This window comes from Somniosus microcephalus, chromosome 9 (assembly GCF_052327205.1).
Source record: "Somniosus microcephalus isolate GS21.2 chromosome 9, FLI_Smic_1.0, whole genome shotgun sequence".
NCBI lineage: Eukaryota > Metazoa > Chordata > Chondrichthyes > Squaliformes > Somniosidae > Somniosus > Somniosus microcephalus.
In genome coordinates, this window is record NC_140995.1 from 21,481,452 (window position 1) to 21,502,489 (window position 21,038).

General features: G+C 46.8%; 1 protein-coding gene across 1 annotated transcript in view; it reads left to right on the forward strand.

Annotated features, from left to right (window-relative positions):
* Nucleotides 1-21,038, forward strand: part of sh3yl1 (SH3 and SYLF domain containing 1) — a gene marked incomplete at its 5' end in the record, with an annotated part of 214,957 nt that overhangs the window by 101,010 nt on the left and 92,909 nt on the right. The window contains 2 exons of the mRNA XM_085997171.1: nt 7,995-8,123; nt 10,687-10,849. Of these exons, the coding sequence (XP_085853297.1) occupies nt 7,995-8,123; nt 10,687-10,849 (292 nt within the window). The remainder of the gene's footprint in view (nt 1-7,994; nt 8,124-10,686; nt 10,850-21,038) is intronic.

Consider the following 21,038-nt stretch of genomic DNA (forward strand, 5'->3'; position numbering starts at 1 on the left):
TGAAGAAGGCGATTTCACTCACCCTTTCGTTGGACGTAGCCCATCGGAACATGGAGGCCTACTCCCCGGACCGCGCGGCCGCCTCGTGGATGTCGCGGCCGCCGCCATCTTGGGACGTGGCGCGGCCCCGACCCCAATTGCTGCAGCGATGTCCTGCCCGAGCCAGAAATGTTATTTCTGTGGCCAAACCAAACACCCCAGGGCGCGCTGCCCGGCGAAAAACGCTGTCTGCTCTGCCTGCAGTAAGAAGGGACACTACGCTGGCGTCTGCAGAAGTCAGAAGACCCCTACCTTCAGCAGCGCCGCTTGCGATTCGTGGGAGCGGCCATCTTGCCTTCCTCCAGCCTCGTGGGGATCGGGATCGTCATGGGCGCCGCCATTTTGTCCTTCACCGACGCTGCCATTTTGTCCGCCATTTTGCCAACGGGCCTCCGACTCACCCACCGCCTCACCGGGGTTTTACAGCGACGCTCCTGACTCCACAGCGGCCTCCATTACGCTGGATCAATCCAGACCCCATCAGCTAGCCAGGTCCACGATGGACATCTAGGTAAATGGCCGCGCCACAACTTGCCTTTTTGATTCCGGGAGCACGGAGAGCTTCATACACCCTGATACGGTACGGCATTATTCCCTCTCGGTCCTGCCAGCGCGCCATCGGATCTCCATGGCCTCAAAATCTCACTCGGCAGACGTCGGCGGCTACTGCGTAGTGACCCTTTCGGTGAGGGGCTCCGTTTATAAAAATGTAAAGCTCTTCGTCCTGCCACACCTCTGCGCTGCCGTTCTGCTGGGGTTGGACTTTCATTGTCACTTTAAGAGTGTCACCTTGACATACGGTGGACCTTTTCCCCCACTCACTGTCTGCAACCAGCAGTTTTTAAATTGCCCACCGCGCCCCACCTGTAGTCTCTCCACCCTCAAAATCACCCCCCCCCCCCCCCCCCCCTGTTCGCTAACCTCACCCACGACTGCAAGCCTATCGCCACAAAGAGCAGGCGATACAGCACCGGGGACAGATCCTTTATAAGATCTGAGGTGACGCGGCTCCTGAAGGAGGGGATTATTGAGGGTAGTACCAGCCCCTGGCGAGCTCAGGTGGTAGTCGTTAAGACCGGCAACAAGCAGCGCCTGGTCATCGACTACAGCCAGACAATCAACAAGTACACCCAGTTGGACGCATACCCTCTCCCCCGCATAGCCGACATGGTTAATAAGAGAGCGCAATATCGCGTTTTCTCGACCATTGACCTCAAGGCAGCATACCACCAAATCCCTATCCGCCCTGAGGACCGCCAGTACACAGCTTTCGAGGCAAACGGCCATCTTTTTCACTTCCTCAGGGTTCCTTTCGGCGTCACCAACGGTGTCTCCGTCTTCCAGAGGGAGATGGACCGGATGGTCGACGAGAATGCGTTACAGGCCACGTTTCCCTACCTGGACAACGTGACCATCTGCGGCCATGACCTGCAGGACCATGACGCCAACCTTGATAAGTTCCTTCGCACGGCCCAACTCCTAAACCTCACGTACAACAAGGAAAAGTGCATATTCCGCACAACCCGCCTCGCTATCCTTGGCTGCGTGGTGGAACACGGAGTCATCGGTCCTGACCCTGACCGGATGCGGAGCAAAGACCCTGCTAAGAAAGCCCTATTCAGCCTGCGCCTCGCAACCAACCTGTCGACGCCCAGTGATTCAGAGACACAGAGTGTCCACAGCGTCTGGTCTGCACTCGAGGCCTCCATAATCAGCACCTGTGAAGAGACGCTTGGTCATTAGACCAGGAAACACCAAGACTGGCTTGACGAGAATGACCAGGAGATCCAGGAGCTAATAAGCCGCAATTTGGAAATCCTGATCTGGAAATTGCAACGGAACTCGAGAGCAAGAAAGCAGCTCTACAGACGCCTGAAGGCCAAGGTCCAACAAAAAATTCGCGACCTAAGGCTTAGGCATTACCTGGCACTGAAACGGCCTAGAAGCTGTCTTGTACCCTAGCACATGTCTATACATTCTCCAGAAATATGGGTGTTGGTATTGACTCAGTTTTCCTCAAAGGGAGCTTTGACTGGTACCATAGTCAGAAAAGTGCAGGCGGACAAACTAACCTCAGATTTCTTACTTATTACAATTGGACATATTGGATCACCTGGATGCAGCATACAGAGGAAAATCGGGGGGATGGAGAATTGCACATGTGTAATGGAGCCCACCTGATTTTACATCCATTTAAATTAATAGATGGGAAATTTTGCTGCGCTCCTTTAAAGGCAGATGGCCCTCCTGCCTAAATTTCCCCTGTGTACTGTGCCCAGGTGATCCAATATGCCCAAGTACAATAACTGGAAAATCTGTCCCACTTTCTTCTGATGTAGATTCCAATGGTCCTGCCTGAGCGCTCAATCTCTAGCTAAATTTGGTTGAAATTTTTCTGAATAATGAGAATTTCAGCATTCAACCCTCCATCATCGGTTGGCATTGATCATGTTAGACAGCATTGAAGTAAAATTAATGGCCCAGAAATTCGGGTCGGAGGCTTCCCGCGGGTGTAAGCCCCCGACCTGCACTTAGCTAGCACGCCGGACGTTGTGCTGTGGGCCCACGTGGGATTCCGATCCTGGGCCTCCTCCAACTGCTGGCGAGCAGTGCTTGCGTATCCCAGGGGCGAAGTTAGTTCGATACGCCCCCTGGGATCACGTGGGCCATAGAGAGCCAATGGTAGCAGGGAATGCCCATTCATAAATTTGATTGGAAGAGCTGTCAAAACTACAGTACAAATACAATTCAGCCCCAAAACATAACTAAAACTTCAAATAAATTTAAAAAAAAAACACTTTTTTAAAATAACTATAAATTACATAAAATAACTTTTAAACAATTTAAATTTTTGAAAAAATTAATTAGTTTCCAACGGGGCTAAAAATAAACTTATCTATCTTTGAAGTATTTAGAAATAATAAACCTGTGGAAAAAATGTTTTAATTTTACTTAATTCACCACTTACCTTGTTAAAAGCAGGCCTTGCGACTGCTTTTTACAAGCGTAGCTCCTGGAGACTTACCCTCCTGGAAAAACCTGCAAAAAAAAAACCGTAAGTTCCAGGCACACGCGCTGCCTCTCCGGCGCACACGTTTGACCTATGAACCCCTTCCTTTAAGGGAACGGAAGTTCCGGTTTCCCACGCATGCGCAGTGCATGCACGAAACCGGCACTTTGGTTGGGCCTACGCGTGAGTACCCAGCGCGCACTCGCCCGTGGGGACCTGAATTTCTGGGCCATTATACCCTCTGAAAAAGGTCCTATCCTTACCAAAACCTTCCTGGAATGTGTACAATCCATACTGGGAGTTAGAGGTTCTAATATTTCCTATAGAATCATTGCCTCAGCCTAATCGCACATTGGTTGTGCCTTTGGTCACTGGCAACTCAACAGTATAGGCTTCTGCAAGTGTCTACGTGCAGTGCACACGCAATGACAGCAGCACACCATGTCTACTTAAGCAGACATCTGGAAAAGTCCTTTTGGGTCCATGACAAGCAGTCTGACTTTAACAATCTTTTTAATCTGAGTCAGTGAGGATAAAGCTGAAAACTTTGACTCTTAGAAGATCAAAAAAAATGGCTACATGGGAAAAACAAATGCACTCAGACCATCTTTCAGATGTGAAATAACGGCTTAGTAAGCATAGCACATGAAGTTTATCGACCAACAACTGTCTGTGTAACGGACGTTAAGCCCCTGTCGGGGACAACTCCTGTGGGTGTTATTCAGAAACATCTATGAAGCAGGGCATCATGCTCTGCAGATATGTCTAGTGAAGGGCCTTGTGTCTGCTGCTCAATCTTCAGGCAAAGCTACTAGAATACTCATAGATGACTCTCCTGAGCAGGGGTAGTCTACACCCTCCTGAATCAATCCTCCTTCTGAAAATAGTTCACATTTTTCAGATGGAATTATTCAGAAATGGGTCTGAAACACATCACATACATACAAAAGCAAGAGTAGCAGACTTCAGCAGCATCAATTTCCCTTATTTCAAGGATTCTCATTAAATCTGCATAAAGGAAACCACAGTGATACTGGTAACCCCAAGACTAACCCCCAGCCCAAGAAAATATGGGTGTTGAACCCGTGGATCGACTCCTAGCTCCAATGTGCAGACTGATCCTGGTATCCTAAATGGAAAGTCTCATTTGACACCATATCCTCAAACCCACACGCCACCCACATGCTCCATTTGGTGGCTTGTATTTAGTACTAACATCTGCCTTCTGCAGTGGTTATTATTGTAACATCCAGAAAATTGTTCACATTTAAGACCTGTATAAAATAGGGTTATAAATTGCCTCATAGATTACTTTCATACCACAAACAAAGCCATATATCCACTATAACCTTTCCCATGGGATAAATTTGATGCATGGAAGAATCTGTAACTAATAACTATAAAAATGGAAAGTGCTTGTCTGTTGTTTGATATTTTTAATCTCTGGATTATGATACTCGACCATTTATTCCACTTTTAATCTACCTCGTTCTTTAAAGGTCACGTTAAGGATTTGCTTTGTTGCTCATTTTTCCTCCACAGGTGAATAATATGAGACATCTTGTAGAATTGAAAATTGCTTGGAAAGTTAAACTTTTATCGCTTCTATTGGTTTCCAGAATAGAAGGAAGATGAACAGAAAATATAAATAATATGCTGCATAAGTCTTGAAATTATGGGGTATTTTTTTTCGTTTCACTGCCTGTGTGTTGAGCATCAACTGGGAGCAGCACAGAAATGAAAAGCCGGTGGGGAAGATCACACGTCTGTTGCAGAACCCACTCCATTTTCTACGCTTCACCCAGGAAAAGCTTAATGCCCAAGTGGTAAAGACAACAATCTACCCCCATGTCTTACAGTTCTACCTTTCAGTATCCATGTAACTAAAAGGAGGTGATTTACATTTCACTTGGTAAATGAATAGCTTAACTTTGATAGTATCCCTATACTCAACTGATTTTGTGGAGACATTTTCACAGACTTGCTCAAGATTTTTAAAATCCCTCCCTTATATAAAGTGTTGTGTGCAGTGAGGCATGCATGCTAGAAGGCCTACTTTCTATGAAACGCCCTGACTATGTTTAACTTTGAAGGAACAAATCTTTGAAGCTATATTTTAGAATTTCCTTTTTTTAAGCTGAGGGGGGCTATGTTGCCATATTAGGTAGATGTCATTGAAGTTTTGTGTTTGAAAATATCTTAACATTGCAGTGGCCTCTTGACTGTTGGAAGTTTGCATTGCAACATTTGCACTGTCTGCTGCAGCGTGTAATCTTCTGATTTTTACCTTTTTCTTTAATTAAAGCTAATAATGCCAACCTGCATGTTTATCGTGTCTTTAACATAACAAAAGGTCCAAAAACACCTCACAGTGACAACAACTGGGAGAAAAGCTAGGTGAGGTGAACAAGGCATGGTCAAACAGAGGTTTTCAAGAGGCTTTTGAAGGAGAGAGAGAATACAAAATGAATGGGGGGGAAAATTGAGTCGCGCCCCCTTTGGGGCGCTAACTTCGCCGTGAAAAAATTAGCTCATCCGCGGCCGAAATTCATCGGTCGCGCCCCAGGAGAGAAGCAGCGCCCCGCCTCCCTCTTGGGGCGCTGCGAGGGAATATCGCGGCACTGCGGCATGTTGTGCCATGGTACTGCAGGCCTTCCTCCCCTTCTTAAAGGGGAGCGACCTGGGGCCCAGCTGGGCCACCAGGGATCGGAGTGCCGGCAATAGAGCCCGGCACTCGAGAAGTGCCGGGCTCATGGAGCGCAGCCGACACTCCGCGGAGTGGCTACTGAGGAGGCCGGGGACAGCAACGGGGGCGGGTGCTGGCAGACGGCCAGCAACCAAAATGGCCGCCAGGCACCTCGCCTTTAATTAGCGCCATCCTGGCTATAAGTAGGCCCCCCTGACTCCGTCGGACATAGCATTCGGCAGTAAGTCAGGGGGTGCTGCCCATGGTGATGATATCATCACCGGCGGCGCAGCGCCACGGGGCGCTAACAGTTACCGCCGCCGCTAACCTCCCGCTGAATTTCGCAGGAGGCGTTGGCGGCGCTGCGCCCAGGCGCTAGTTGCTTTGCGTCCCGTTAGTGCCTGGGAGGCGCAAAGCAACCAAATTTTTAGGCCAATGTGTTTAGGAAGAGCGTTGTAGTGTGGAACCTAGGCAGTAGAAGGCTCTGTCACTGAAGTGGAATGGAGACAGAGGGGATGCAAAGAACATCAGATTCGGAAGAGTAAGGGAACACATTGAGGAAGTTGCAGTAATAGGAAAGGACAAGGCTGTGGAAGGACTCGAAGATGAGAACAAGGATTTTAAATTTGATGGAGGGTGACGAGCAAATGGCGGTTCTCAAGTACAGCGATAATACGGGAGCAGAACTTATTTTGGGATGGATGCGGTTGGTGGTGTTTTGGACAAGCTGCAGTTTATGAAGGGTGGAAATCAGGAGACTGGCAAGGAGAGCTTGAGAGGAATTGAGCCAGACACAGAAAATGAAAGCTTATATTGGGGTGGAAGAGAGAGAAGTTGCCCAGGTGGAAATCAGCAGTAACAACAGAAAATGCTGGAAAAACTCAGCAGGCCAGGCAACATCCGTGGAGAGAAAATAGAGTCAACGTTTCGGGTCTAACCCTTTGTCAAGACTGAAGGCCAGGCTGGGAGAGAACAAAAGAGAAGTGAAGAGACATTAAGAGGTATTCAAAACGAGACAAGATGGTGATAGGACTAGTGGAGACAAAAGACGGCTCTAGATTAAGTGTGAAATGCGCTGGCAGAATGGGAGACAGCTGCTATGTGGGAGAGAGAAAAAAAAAGTGTGGGGGGTGGGGGGAAAGGGCCAAAACAAAGGTGTGGATAAATAATAAGTAAAAATGTAATGGGGGCCGAGGTTATGATCTGAAATTGTTGAACTCGATATTGAGTCCGGAAGGCTGTAAAGTGCCTAATCGGAAGATGAGGTGCTGTTCCTTGAGCTTCCGTGGAAATAGGCAGTCTTGGTGGGAGCTACAATATGGGGTTTGAATCTCCACTCGGTTATCAGGCAGGACATACTGATTGTGTAGTATCAGGTTTGGCCTGAGCAAGTAGGCAGACTAGAGGGCTGGGGTATAAAGTTTTTGGCAGGAAATATACAGGACGGCTTTAGTCTTGGCTATCTTTAGTTGATGGAAGTTCTTGCTGATCCATGACTTGATGTCAGATAAGCAGTTCAATAGCACAGTGGTGGTCGTGTAGTCCTGAGTGGCAGAGTTAGAGGTATATTAGGAATTAATTTATAGCAGCAGATCAGATCAGTGACATAATGACGGTGTCCTCTCATGCTTACAAACATGATGAAGTTCTTATGAGACTTTATCATAATAGTATGATGCAGTAAGTGATGCTTTCCTTCAATATTATTAAAAGGGGAAATGACATATTCATAGCTCATAATTATTCATCCTGTACCAAAAAGTCTTCTGAAGGTTTTATTGAAGAAAGAAAAGAAAGAACTTGTATAGCAACTTCCATGACTTCAGAAATATGACAGCCAAATTGCACACAGCAAGATCCCTCAAACAGCAATAAGATAATGATTATATAATCTGTTTTTGTAATGTTAGTTGAAGGATAAATATTGACCAGGGCACCGGGAGAACTCCCCTGCTCTTTGAATAGTGTCATGGGGTCTTTTACATCCACCTGAGAGGGCAGGCTGGGCCCCAGTTTAACGTCTCATCTAAAAGACAGCACCTCCGACAGTGCAGCAATATTGCACTGCAAGTGTCGGCGTAGATGATGTGCTCAAGTCTCTGGAGAGGGCCTTGAACATGCTGACTCCGAGGCAAAACTGAGCCAAGGTTGACGCCATTATTCCTATACAGAAAGTAAAATGGTACCTACCTACACATTTTTCAATTGACTTTAGTTCACTGTAAATGAACATTTGGTAAAATATGTATTGTTTTCCAGAAACTTAGAGGGAGATGTTGCTGTAAGAAGTTCGGCTGCAGTCTACACATACTGCAAGTCACGTGGGTTGTTTGCTGGAATATCATTAGAAGGATCTTACTTGATTGAAAGAAAAGAGACCAACCGCAAGTAAGTTGCAGTCAGACACAAGAAGTGTTCTTCATTCTAACTATTTTGTGACGTATGTATTGTGCAAAAACCCAATGACACATTTATGTTGACATGCTGCACCACACAGTCGTAGAATGCAGGTTCTGGCCTTGGAACTTATCACAGGATGAGTAACCAAGCCCAGAAGGAGATATAAGAGAGACACCAAGTGGTGACAAAGCACATAACTGATGGAACAATTTTGCTCAGCCTGACCTGGACTGTCCCAAGAGGAACATCTACTTTGTTCATCTGTTAACTGTGACTCTTGTACATATATCTTGTACACTCTTGCAATATTTCTTGTATGTTCATATTTTCATCTGACGCTGTCTACCCATAGATAAAATCTTTATTTTGCTTTTGTTCTTAATTGTAAATAATTATTTCACTTCTGGTCAGCAAAGCAATTTGCTGTTACTGATTTAAAATTTGACTTAGCAGCTGAATAATCTCCAGCATTACTAATTTAAAAAAAAAAAAAGAAAATGAACACCATCATTGTTGGCTTTTGACATTTGGGGTTTGCAGGTTCATGAAAATACTTTATTAATAATAATGAACTTACTCCGTGCAACGATAACATTAGTTCCAACAGTAAATGATTTTTGATATATAATTTTCAGTTAAAATTTCCTAAATACAGAACACCTCCCAGCATGTTTCCAGGGGAATACAGGTTTGTAAGCTAGGGGCTGATTATAGAAACATAGAAGATAGGAGCAGGGGTAGGCCATTCAGCCGCTCGAGCCTGCTCCACCATTCAATGTGATCATGGCTGATCATCCAAATTCAGTACCCGGTCCCTGCTTTCTCCCACATCTCTGGAGGAGTGATGGTCATCTATTGAACAGAGAAACCAGACCTTCATGGAAGTCCTTCTGAGTAGGACTGCCAGTGCAGATATGGGTCCCCATGGCCCCCCTGATGTGCAGCAAGGTGCTCTCAAGCCACTTGCAAGCGCGGAGGGGGACCTGACCCATGAGAGGGAAGTTGGTGGCAGACATCAAGGAAGTGGGGGCTCCTCTCCAAGTTTGAAATCTGCTTTGAAAAGCCAAATAACACTTAGTTCATTTTTATCATGCATTAACTCTGTTCTCTAATAGCATAACTAAAAGTCAGAATAGTCTCCAGAGTCAAAGGTAAAGGAACATTAAAAGTATCAACACCTATTAGTCATTGCTTCGTTAATCACAACGGGGTCGAGTGTCCGCTTGGTTCCTCGAGTTATATCAGCGCAATCCAGGCATAATTGGCCAAACCAGCACAAAAGATCAGGGAATTTTAAGCGTAAGTGAGTTACGCCCAAAACCACTTGCGCTTTGTTTTACGCTGGTTCAAGATTCAGTTTGCCCGAATCGAGCCCCGTCCCCAAAACTGGCCACTCCCCCCCCCCCCCCCCCCCCCAAGTCAAAATTGCGAGATTTTGCCAATTGCGCTGGTTCTGGAAGGCTCTTCAGATTGCATTCATTTTCGTAGGGGACAGGCACGTTTTAAACGTTTATTCATACCATCAAAAAATATTTAATTTGCTAAGAAACTGACTAGTGTACGCTAATGAAACTACTAAATAGTTCAGCATAGTTTTTTGAGTCATTGTCAATGATTTTAAATGAGGTTACTCACAGGTGGAGGAATGGACACCCTTAGTAAGAATGTTTGTTTATTTTTGGTGATAATCCCATTGTCAGCTGTATTAAAGAAACTGCACCAGTTTACCCCTTTTAAATACATCAAGGAATACTTTTGAAGGAAAAAAAGCGAAATGCTTACTTTCTATTACACTGCCAGATGGCACTGGTTCATGGCAGATTTTGCGTTTGTGATTGTGCAAATACATTTTTGCAGAAACTTGAACTGTAACCTAACCAGCACAATTTCAAGCCCATTTTGGGTGCAATTTCCCGATTGCGGCCAAAGCAGAAACTCGAACTCAACATCTTTAACTTCACCCCTCGGAGGCAGTTCCAATCTAGTTAATGTTCTGATGCTGTAACGTTCACACACATTTCAGTCATTTTATGTTATTTCTGTACGTAGTGAGTTTTTTTTTTAAAGTATATTATGCAATGCTGGTGGATCTTGGGCATCTTGATGTAAGAGAGTGCAGATTGTGTATGAAATCACTTTCAGCACTTTGTTTTAGTAAATCTTTCTGTATAAATGCACACATGCTTGAAAAAGAAACATTTAACGGGTATGGAGAAAGGGCAGGGTGATGGGACTAAGTAGGTAGCTCTTTCATGGAACTGTCACAGGTGCATTGGGCTGAATGGCTTCCTTTGGTACTGTACATTTCTGAGATTCTCTGTACACTTATTTTTTTTAAATAATGCATGTGTGTGAGATGACTTTTAGTTCTATTTCTATTAATAGCACCTTACAAACATAACGTGCACATGCTTATTATGTGCTGTTTGAGTTTTAGGTTGATTTGTCAGTGTAAAATTGTTTCATGTTTATGCAAAAAAATATAAGTAGAGCAAATGGTGTATAATGCAGAATATTCTACTTGTCTGAAAAAAGTTATATTTTTAAATAGGTTCTACTGCCAGGACATCCGAGCATGTTCAATTTTGTTTGGAGATGTCGAGCCTCCAGCTGTAACTCAAGAGCTGTATGACATACTGGGCATTTTCACCGACCAATACCAAAAGGAAGAACAGCGTGGAAATAAGAGAAAAGTAGCAAGATTGCAAGCAAAGGTTTGTGATGTGTTTTGTTATGTGCAAAATAGGAGTGTTTCTCATTCAGCCAATTTGGAACTGATTTTCAGCTAGATTTCTCCACCAGAGTGAAAGTAAAGATTCCACTTAAACTGGTTTGCATAGTACCTTGTATGCATTAGATTATGTCCAACTATCCTTAGAAACTTTATCAAAGGGACATGTTAGAAAATGTATTTTAGACTGCTTCCCCATTAATAAGGGAGCAATAAACCCAAGGATGTTTAAAATAGAGCTTGTAGCAAAAAGACAACTTTACTTAATCCAAATCCTAAACATTTAAAATATTGCCTACCTTCCATTATGGTATCTTCAGCATAATTGGCTCCAAGCATGTGTGAAAACCCTTTTTCTTGTCATTTCCCCTTAATTAAGGTGTCAGCCTTGGGTCAGTTGGTAGCACTCTTCCTCCCTCTAAGTCAGAAGATCATGGGTTCAAGCCCCACTCCAGAGACTTGAGCACATAATCCAGGCTGACACCAGTGAACTACTAAGGGAGTGTTGCACTGTTGGAGGTGCCGTCTTTCAGATGAGACGCTAACCAAAGCCTCATCTGCCCTCTCAGGTGGGCGTAAAAGATCCCATGGCACTATTCAAAGATGAGCATGGGAGTTCTCCTGGCTTCCTAGCTAATATTCAGCCAATGTCCCAGACTCCTCCATCACCATCCCACCGGCAGGACAGACCCACCAGAGGTGGCAGCACAGTGGTATACAGTCGGGAGGGAGGGAGTGGCCCTGGGAGACCTCAACATTGACTCCGGACCCCATGAAGTCTTATTGCATCAGGTCAAACATGGGCAAGGAAACTTCCTGCTGATTACCACCTACCGCTTGTATTGATTTCTTTGTAAGTTCAATGATGAGACATTTATGAAAGAGAATGAGTTTTAATCTAAAGTCTGTTCAACTCTTTATACAGCATTCAGGAGACACCATTATGCTAGTGATGCATCTAGAACGAAACTGAAACTAAACTAACTGCCTTGCTTCTCTCGGTCACATGCCTTCTGCTGGTCAGGCACAAGCAATCAATACATACAAACATGCTATTAAGGCATCATAATCGAACAGGCAAATACCATCTCTATTTGCTGATATCATTACACCGCTCTCCCTCAGTTCATGAATCCGTACTCCTCCGTGTTGAACACCACTTGGAAGAAGCACTGAGGGTAGCAAGGGCACAGAATGTACTCTGGGTAGGAGACTTCAACATCCATCACCAAGAGTGGCTCAGTAGCACCACTACTGACCGAGTGCTGAAGGACACAGCTGCCAGACTGGGCCTGCAGCAGGTGGTGAGAGCACCAACACGAGGGAAAAGCCTACTTGACCTCATCCTCACCAATCTACCTGTCGCAGATGCATCTGTCCATGACCGTATTGGTAGCAGTGACCACCACACAGTCCTTGTGGAGACAAAGTCCCATCTTCACATTGAGAACACCCTCCATCGTGTTGTGTGGCACAACCACTGAGCTGAACGTGATAGATTCAGAACCGAGCTAGCAGCTCAAAACTGGGTATCCATGAGGTGCTGTGGGCCATCAGTAGCAGCAGAATTATATTCCACCACAATCTGTAACCTGATGACTTGGCTTATCCCTCACTCTACCATTACGATCAAGCCAGGCAACCAACCCTGGTTCAATGAGGAGTGCAGAAGAGCATGCCAGGAGCAGCACCAAGCGTACCTAAAAACGAGGTGCCAACCTGGGGAAGCAGCAACACAGGACTGCATTCATGCTGAACAATGGAAGCAGCATGCTATAGACAGAGCTAAGCGATTCTGCAACCAACGGATCAGATCAAAGTTCTGCAGTCCTGCCACATCCAGTCGTGAATGGGGGTGAAACATTAAACAGCTGACGGGGGGAGGCTCCATGGACATCCCCATCCTCAATGATGGCGGAGCCCAGCACGCGAGTGCTGAATGCGTTTGCAACCATCTTCAGCCAGAAGTGCTGAGTGGATGATCCATATCGGCCCCCTCCTAAGGTCCCCACCATCACAGAAGCCAGTCTTTAGCCAATTCAATTCGCTTCACGTAATATCAAGAAACGGCTGAGCGCACTGGATACAGCAAAGGCTATGGACCCCAGCAATATCCCGCCTGTTGTGCTGAAGACTTGTGCTCCAAAACTAGCCGTACCTCTAGCCAAGCTGTTCCAGTACAGCTACAACACTGGCATCTACCCGACAATGTGGAAAACTGCCCAGGTATGTCGTGTCCAAAAAAAAAAAAAGGACAAATCCAATCTGGCCAATTACTGCCCCATCAGTCTACTCTCAATCCTCAGCAAAGTGATGGAAGGTGTTGTCGCCAGGACTACTCGGCTCCAGGCCTCATTACAGCCTTGGTCCAAACATGGACAAAAGAGCTGAATTCCAAAGGTAAGGTGTGAGTGACTGCCCTTGACATCAAGGCAGCATTTGACTGAGTGTGGCATTAAGGAACCCTAGTAAAATTGAAGTCAATGGGAATCGGGGGAAAGACTCTCCATTGGCTGGAGTCCTAGGCCCAATCATCTTCAGCTACTTCATCAATGACCTTCCCTCCATCATAAGGTCAGAAGTGGGGATGTTTGCAGTGTTCAGTTCCATTCGCAACTCCTCAGATAATGAAGCAGTGTATGCTCGAATGCAGCAAGACCTGGACAACATTCAAGCTTGGGCTGATAAGTGACAAGTAACATTCACGCCACACAATTGCCAGGCAATGACTATCTCCAAAAAGATAACATCTAACCATGGCCCCTTGACATTCAACAGCCTTACCATCGCTGGATCCCTCACCATCAACATCCTGGGGGTCACCATTGACCGGACACACGCATACTGTGGCTACAAGAGCAGGTCAGAGGCTGGGTATTCTGCGGCGAGTGTCTCTCCTCCTGACTCCTCAAAGTCTTTCCACCATCTTCAAGGCATAAGTAAGGAGTGTGATGGAATACTCTCCACTTGCCTGGATGAGCGCAGCTCCAACAACACTCGAGCAGCTCGACACCATCCAGGACAAAGCAGCCCGTTTGATTGGCACCCCACCCACCACCTTAAACATTCACTCCCTCCACCACCGGCGTACCGTGGCTGCAGTGTGTACTATCTGCAAGATGCACTGCAGCAACTCGCCAAGGCTTCTTCGGCAGCACCTCCCAAACTCAGAACCTCAACCACCTAGAAGGACAAGGGCAACAAGTGCATGGGAACACCACCACCTCCAAGTTCCCCTCCAAGTCACACACCATCCTGATTTGGAAATATATCGCTGTTCGTTCATCGTCGCTGGATCAAATCCTGGCGCTCGCTCCCTAACAGTACTATGGGAGTACCTTCACCACACAGACTGCAGCGGTTCAAGAAGGCGACTCACCGCCACCTTCTCGAGGACAATTAGGGATGGGCAGCAAATGCAGGCCTTGCCAGCAACGCCCACATCCCAGGAACGAATAAAAAAAAATATTTATCCCCAACCAACACCTCTAAAATAGATTGTCTGGTCATTATCTCATTGGTGTTTGTGGGACCTTGCTGTGTGCAAATTGACTGCCCATTTCCCTACATTTTACTAGTGACTACACTTCAAAGCACTTAATTGGCTGTAGTAAGCAGAGAGACATTTATGTAGTTTACACTTGCTTATTATAAGTATATATTTATCCCGCATGTTCAGCATTATGGCTTTTGAATGAGTTTCCCTTGTTCTCTACTGAAGTGTTCAACAAAACCTCCCCATGTCAATTTGCACAAGCTGATTCTGTCTATCTTTGAAGTTAGTCCTTTTGAAATTGTATACCTGGCTCTGCGTCCTCGGTATTTCTGAATCCGAGATCATGTCAAACTAGATTCTTCTGGGTTCGCAGTAATCCAGTGGTACCACAATTTCCATTTCCTGTTCCATACTTGGATAAATTGCCATTACCAAGCTAAGATTTGTACTAATCTTGAGATTAGTGGGTTTTCTATAGTCCAGTAGATTTCTGTGTAAAAACTTGTGTGTGTTTTGACCAATTCTAAGCCTCAATGCCTGAAAGCCCAAAAGTGGGGGCCCATGGATTCTAGCTGAAAATCTCTTAATGTGACTGATGACCCTCTTGCTTTCTCAGTTGCATAACTTAACCTTTCCTACTGAATGTAACATATTCATTATTTGAAGAATATTGACTACCAGAATGAGTGACAAGTAATAAAACGTTTAACAAAAAACAAACATAAGTATGTTTAAGTTTAAAGTTAAAATTATCTGTGTTTTATTGCCACTTTGAATAGTATTATAAAAGACATGGGGTAGATTTTCATTTTTATTGCCTGGGCCAAATGCAGTTGGTTCACATGCTCCGAACAGAACCTGTTGGATTTTCATTCGACTAATTTCAATGGAAGACAAATCTGACACGTTCTGTTACCAGCGTTCGAACCTCCCCACCGATCATCCTTTCTGTGCTCTGCCTAGATGGTAAAGGTTAAAGCCTACCCTATACTTCTAGCATTTTTATTGAGCGCTGCTTAAGATGCAGTCAGAGACAATTTTCTGGCATGCCAGATAGAGTCCAGAGAAGTGTTTCCAAGTCCAATAACATTTCAGAAATGAGTTCAAAATAAATTGTAAAAAAATTAAATGACTCCAACACTCAACAGCTTGAGAAAGTTTTAAAAGTTTTTTTTAATCGTGTTGAGCAGTAAAATATAAGAAAAGAAAGTAGTTACATTTATATAGCGCTCATAACATGTTCTCAGGATTTCACAAAGTGCTTCACAGACAATAAATTACTTTTGAACTGTGGTCTCTGTTGTTATGTAGGGAAACATGGCAGTCAATTCATGCAAAGTCCCACAAAGAGCAAATGAGATAAATGCCAAGTTCATCTTTTTTGGTGGAGTTGGTTGAGGAACCGGTGTTGGCCAGATCACTAGGACAACTTCCCTGCTGTTCTTTGAATAGTGCCATGGCATCTTTTATGCTCACCTGAATAGGCAGGCAACGCCTTCATTTAACATCTCGTGACACCTCTGACAATGCAGCACTTCCTCAGGTCTGCACTAAAGTATCATCTTAAATTATACTTGAGCACAAAAATCTAGGCTGATACTCCAGTGCAGTACTGACTGAGTGTTGCACTGTCGGAGGTGCCGTCTTTTGGCTGAGACATTAAACCGAGGCCCCGTCTGCTCTCAGGTGGATGTAAAAGATCCCATGGCACTATTTCGAAGAAGAGCAGGGGAGTTATCCCCAGTGTCCTGGCCAATAATTATCCCTTAATCAACATCACTCCAGTGGGGAGCTTACTGAGGGTGAGATGGAGCGTTGTAGCCAGGAAGATCGAGAAGAGCGTTGGTGCGATGACACAGCCTTGCTTGACCCTGGTCCGTACATGAATTGGGTCAGTGGTGGATCCATTGGTCAGGATCACAGCTTGCATGTCGTCGTGAAGCAGGCGGAGGATGGTGACAAACTTTTGAGGGCAGCCGAATTTGAGGAGGACACTCCATAATCCCTCATGGTTGACAGTGTTGAAGGCCTCTGTGAGGTCAAAGAAGGCCATGTACAATGGTTGGTGCTGTTCTCTGCATTTCTCTTGTAGTTGACGTGCGGTGAAGATCATGTCCATTGGGCCCCTTAGTGGGCGGAATCCACATTGCGACTCTGGGAGGAGCTCTTCAGCCACTGAGGGAAGGCGATTGAGGAGGATTTTTGCAATGACTTTCCCTGTGGCAGACAGCAAGGAGACTCCTTTGTAATTACCTCAATCGGACTTGTCACCTTTCTTCAAGATGGTCACGATTACGGCGTCTCTGAGGCCCCCTGGCATGCTCTCCTCCTTCCAAATAAGATAAATGAGTTCATCTATTCGCGTCAGTAGTGCTTCTCCGCCATGTTTTAGCACCTCGCCGGGTATTCCATCTGTTCCTGAGGCATTGTTGTTCTTCAGTTGTCGGATGGCCTTTTCAACCTCATGCCAGGCTGCGGTTGTGCTGAGGTGATGGTGGGTAGCATGCTGCGAGATGGAGTTGAGACACTGGCGTCGAAGACAGAGTCTCGGTTAAGGAGATCTTCGAAGTGCTCCTTCCAGCGGGCACTGACTGCCTCTCTGCCCATGATGAGCACCTCTCCGTTCTTGGCCCACAGTGGGATAGGACCTTGTATGCTTGGGCCGTAGGTGGTCTTGACTGCGCTAAAGAATCCGCGCACGTCGTGGTTGCCGGATAGCTGCTGGATCTCCTGCGCTTTCTCCACCCACCATCTATTCTTTAGATCACGAGTTTTTGTTGGACCTCGGCCTTCAGGCGTCTGTAGAGCTGCTTTCTTGCTCTCGAGTTCTGTTGCTGTTTCCAGATCAGGAATGCCTTGCGCTTGCAGTTTATTAGCTCCTGGATCTCCTGGTCATTCTCGTCGAACCAGTCTTGGTGTTTCTTGGTCGAGTGACCGAGGGTCTCTTCACCGGTGCTGATTATGGAGGCCTTGAGTGCAGACCAGGCGCTGTGGACACTCTGTGTCTCTGAATCACTGGGAGTCGCCAGGTTGGTTGTGAGGCGCAGGCTGAATAGGGCTTTCTTAGCAGGATCTTTGAATGCTCCAGCGTTGATTTTCCTGCGGCATTGCTTCTGTTGCCGCCACTGTTTTGGGGCTACGTTGATGGAGATGACAGAGTGGATTAGGCAGTGGTCTGTCCAGCAGTCGTCGGCTCCTATCATGGCGCGGGTGATGCGGACATCCTTGCGGTCCCTCGCTCGGACGATGACGTCGTCCAGCAGATGCCAGTGCTTGGAGCGAGGGTGTTGCTATGAAGCCTTGTACTTGTCTCTCTGACAGAACAAGGTGTTGGTTATGACGAGGCCATGTTCTAAGCATTTCGTCAGGAGGAGGGTACCGTTGGAGTTGGCTTTCCCTACCCCCCCCCCCCCCCCTCTGCTGATCACACCTCCCCAGAGGTTTGTGTCCTTTCCAACTTTGGCGTTAAAGTCGCCAAGGAGGATCAGCTTGTCGCCCGTTGGGACTCTAGGCTGGAGTAGAATTCCTCTTTGGTCTCGTCTGTGGCTTCCAGTGTTGGGGCGTACGCACTGATGACGGTAGCGCGCTGGTTCCGGGCTAGGGTGAGCCGTAGAGTCATGAGGCGTTTGTTTATTCCACAAGGGGAGTCTCTGAGACGTTCAACTAGCTCATTTTTTAAGGCGAAGCCGACCCCATGGAGCCGGCGTTGTTCTTCAGGTTTGCCTTTCCCTTTCCAACAGAAGGTGTAACCACCACCTTGCTCCTTGAGCTGGCCTTCCCCTGCCCGCCGGGTCTCACTTAGGGCGGTGATGTCTATGTCGAAACGTCTGAGAACCCTGGCAACGATAGCAGTACGGCATTCCGGTCTGTCGCTGTTGGGGTTGTCCATGAGGGTCCTGACGTTCCAGGTCCCGAACTTCATCTTAAAAGGTGGAAGATGCCTGTGCGTGAATTCCTTTAACGTGGGGTGGCCGTTGCACACCAGCTACCACATGGGCTTGACAGAGCAAGGTCTTGGTCCAATGGCAAGGGGATCCAAGACGATTGGAGACCAGGCTCTGCTACATCGGCCTAGCACACACACACACACACACACACACACACACACACACACACACAAACATACGCCTACTGTCCTCCTCCCTCCTTCCCGCGGATCCTCTCTGCCTGGGTTTCATAGGCTGCAGTGTGGTCCTCCCGACCCCGCTGCTGGTCCAAGCTGCGCCACTCCTGGGCCTTGACCTTGCTCCTGGGCCTTCCTTCTACACTAGCCCATCAAACACTCCCAAGTCGGGTACAGCATGAGTTTGATAGAGTAAAGCTCCCGCTACATTATCCCATCAAACACCCCAGATCGGGGAAATACAGGAGTAATCATTTCCAACGAACAACATATGATGCCCTTGGATTTGATGAGCCTGTCTGAGCCACACGATAACCCGACTCCACTGTGCTTGTGTCAGAATGTGAAGTTATGTGGAATGCAACTGTGCACATCAACCTGGCTGTCCAGGTGTTAAAATAGAAATGGCCTTCACTAGGAATTAGCCGGCGGGTGTAAAAGCTCCCTTGATAGTTCCTTGGAATGCTGCTGCTCCGACACTTTTATACTCGAGGCTGAGGTATACTCGTGTGCGGTGCCCATAGTGCACCAAAGAACAACCCATCAGCTATCCCAGACCTTCTCTCTGATGGTGTCATGTCGTCGTGAATCAGTTCTGTTTGCACAGTGAAATGCTTCGCATCAGAAAAAGGACCAGAGAAAAAATATCTGCGTCTGTGGAATCTTAACTTGTCAGGAAAAATAATTGGAATGTGGCCAAAGAAAAAGCACTTGTATTTAGCGCCCTTCACAACCTCAGGGATGTCCCAAAGCACTTTACAGCCATTGGTCATGAATCAAGCCGGCGGGGGCAGGGCGAATCGATTTTCCCTCCCGGGCCTAATTTCCATCTGATTGTTGGGTTGCCTTCCCAATTGCACCGGGAATCGGGCAGCCCCACCCACATGACTTGTGCGATTACCAGCGGCTCTCCCAAAGCTTATTTTAAGTGTGGGTACACTTCATAAAACAAGGTTGCATTCCCTGCTTCGATTTTCACCTAAAGAACGCTGCAGAATATTGCTCAAGTGTGTCGGGGTTGCGGAGGAGGTGTCATAAGCCACGCCTGTTGGGAATATCCTTTGTTCGCCAGCAGCCGTCTTGCCATGTTTCTGGGAGTGTCAAATATTGAGATGGTAGACTGGCGCAGGATAAATGCGTCGTGACAGCTACTCGGGTACCTTGCACAAACTTGCATGATCCTGGACATTAATGGAGTGGTAGTCTCTTCTGTTGACGACTGTTGCTGGCTGGTGTCCTGATGGCAATGTGAGTGCAGCCAATAACGCCCTGCACGCGAGGGAAGCCGGTCACTGCAGCAAATCCCTGAGTGCACTCGTGTTGACTGCTGAGGTCAGTTTGGAAGATGATGCACTGTTCAGCCCTGGCAAACAGGCTTTCGGTGATCTGCTTAATGTAGCTGTGTACTGCAGACTGGGAGATGCAGATGATGTCCCCAGTAGCAGACTGAAGGGAGCCAGCGGCAAAGAATTATGATCTCTCCCTCCTCTCCCCCAATGCCCCCCCCCCCCCCCCCCCCTCTGCCGGTCCAACAGACAGCAGGTCCTGTTGCAGGAGGCTAGAGGCTTGCAACAGCTTGCCTGGAGAAGCATAGCCGTCTGCTGCACTGCTCTTCAGATAGATCCAAGAAAGTGACTCTTGACCTGTACACCCTGTGCTGGGTATGGCCTCCTACGAGCAGCACCCCTATTGTCTACTGATGTATCCAGCTGCTGCTGATTCTGACATCTACTCCTCTTCCATCCAAATGAAACTAGCAATAATAAAGCACCTTTGAAAAATGTGCAGTTAAAATGGCGGCGAGGGGGAGGTCATCAGGAACATATCAGTAAGTACTGTACTGCTATTTGAACCACCTGCCTGTCCCAATCCCAGCGGGCAGGCAGGTTTAAGGTCAGGGCATGTTGTGTTTGTGAATATACATTTTAGCCAGCTCTTTAGTCATTCAGTATGTTATCAGAAGTCAGAAATTGCTGTTTGTGATTAGTCAGGAGAATCTTGAGTTTGTATTGGTGCAATCTCATAGAATCATAACGGCACAGAAGGAGGCCGGTTGGCCCATCGAGTCCGTGCCAGCTCTCTGCAGAGCAATCCAGTCAGTCCCATTCCCCCACTCTATCCCCGTAGCCCTGCAAGTTTATTTCCCTCAAGTGCCTATCCAGTCTCCCCTTGAAAACATTGAGTGTCTCCACTTCCACCACTTCCGTCGGCAGCGAGTTCCAGGTCCTCACCACTCGCTGCGTAAAAATGTTTTTCCTCACATTCCCCCCTGTATCTCTTGCCCAAAACCTTAAATCTGTGTCCCTTAGTCCTTGTACCATCAACTAGTGGGAACAGCCTTTCCCTGTCTAGCCTATACAAACCCATCATAATCTTGTACACCTCTATCAAATCACCCCTCAACCTCCTTTGCTCTAATGAAAACAGATCCAGCTTCTCCAACCTGTCCTTGTAGCTAAGATTCCCCATCCCCGGAACCATTCTGGTAAATCTCCTCTGCACCCTCGCAAGGGCATTCACATCCTTCCTAAAATGTGGTGACCAGAACTGGAC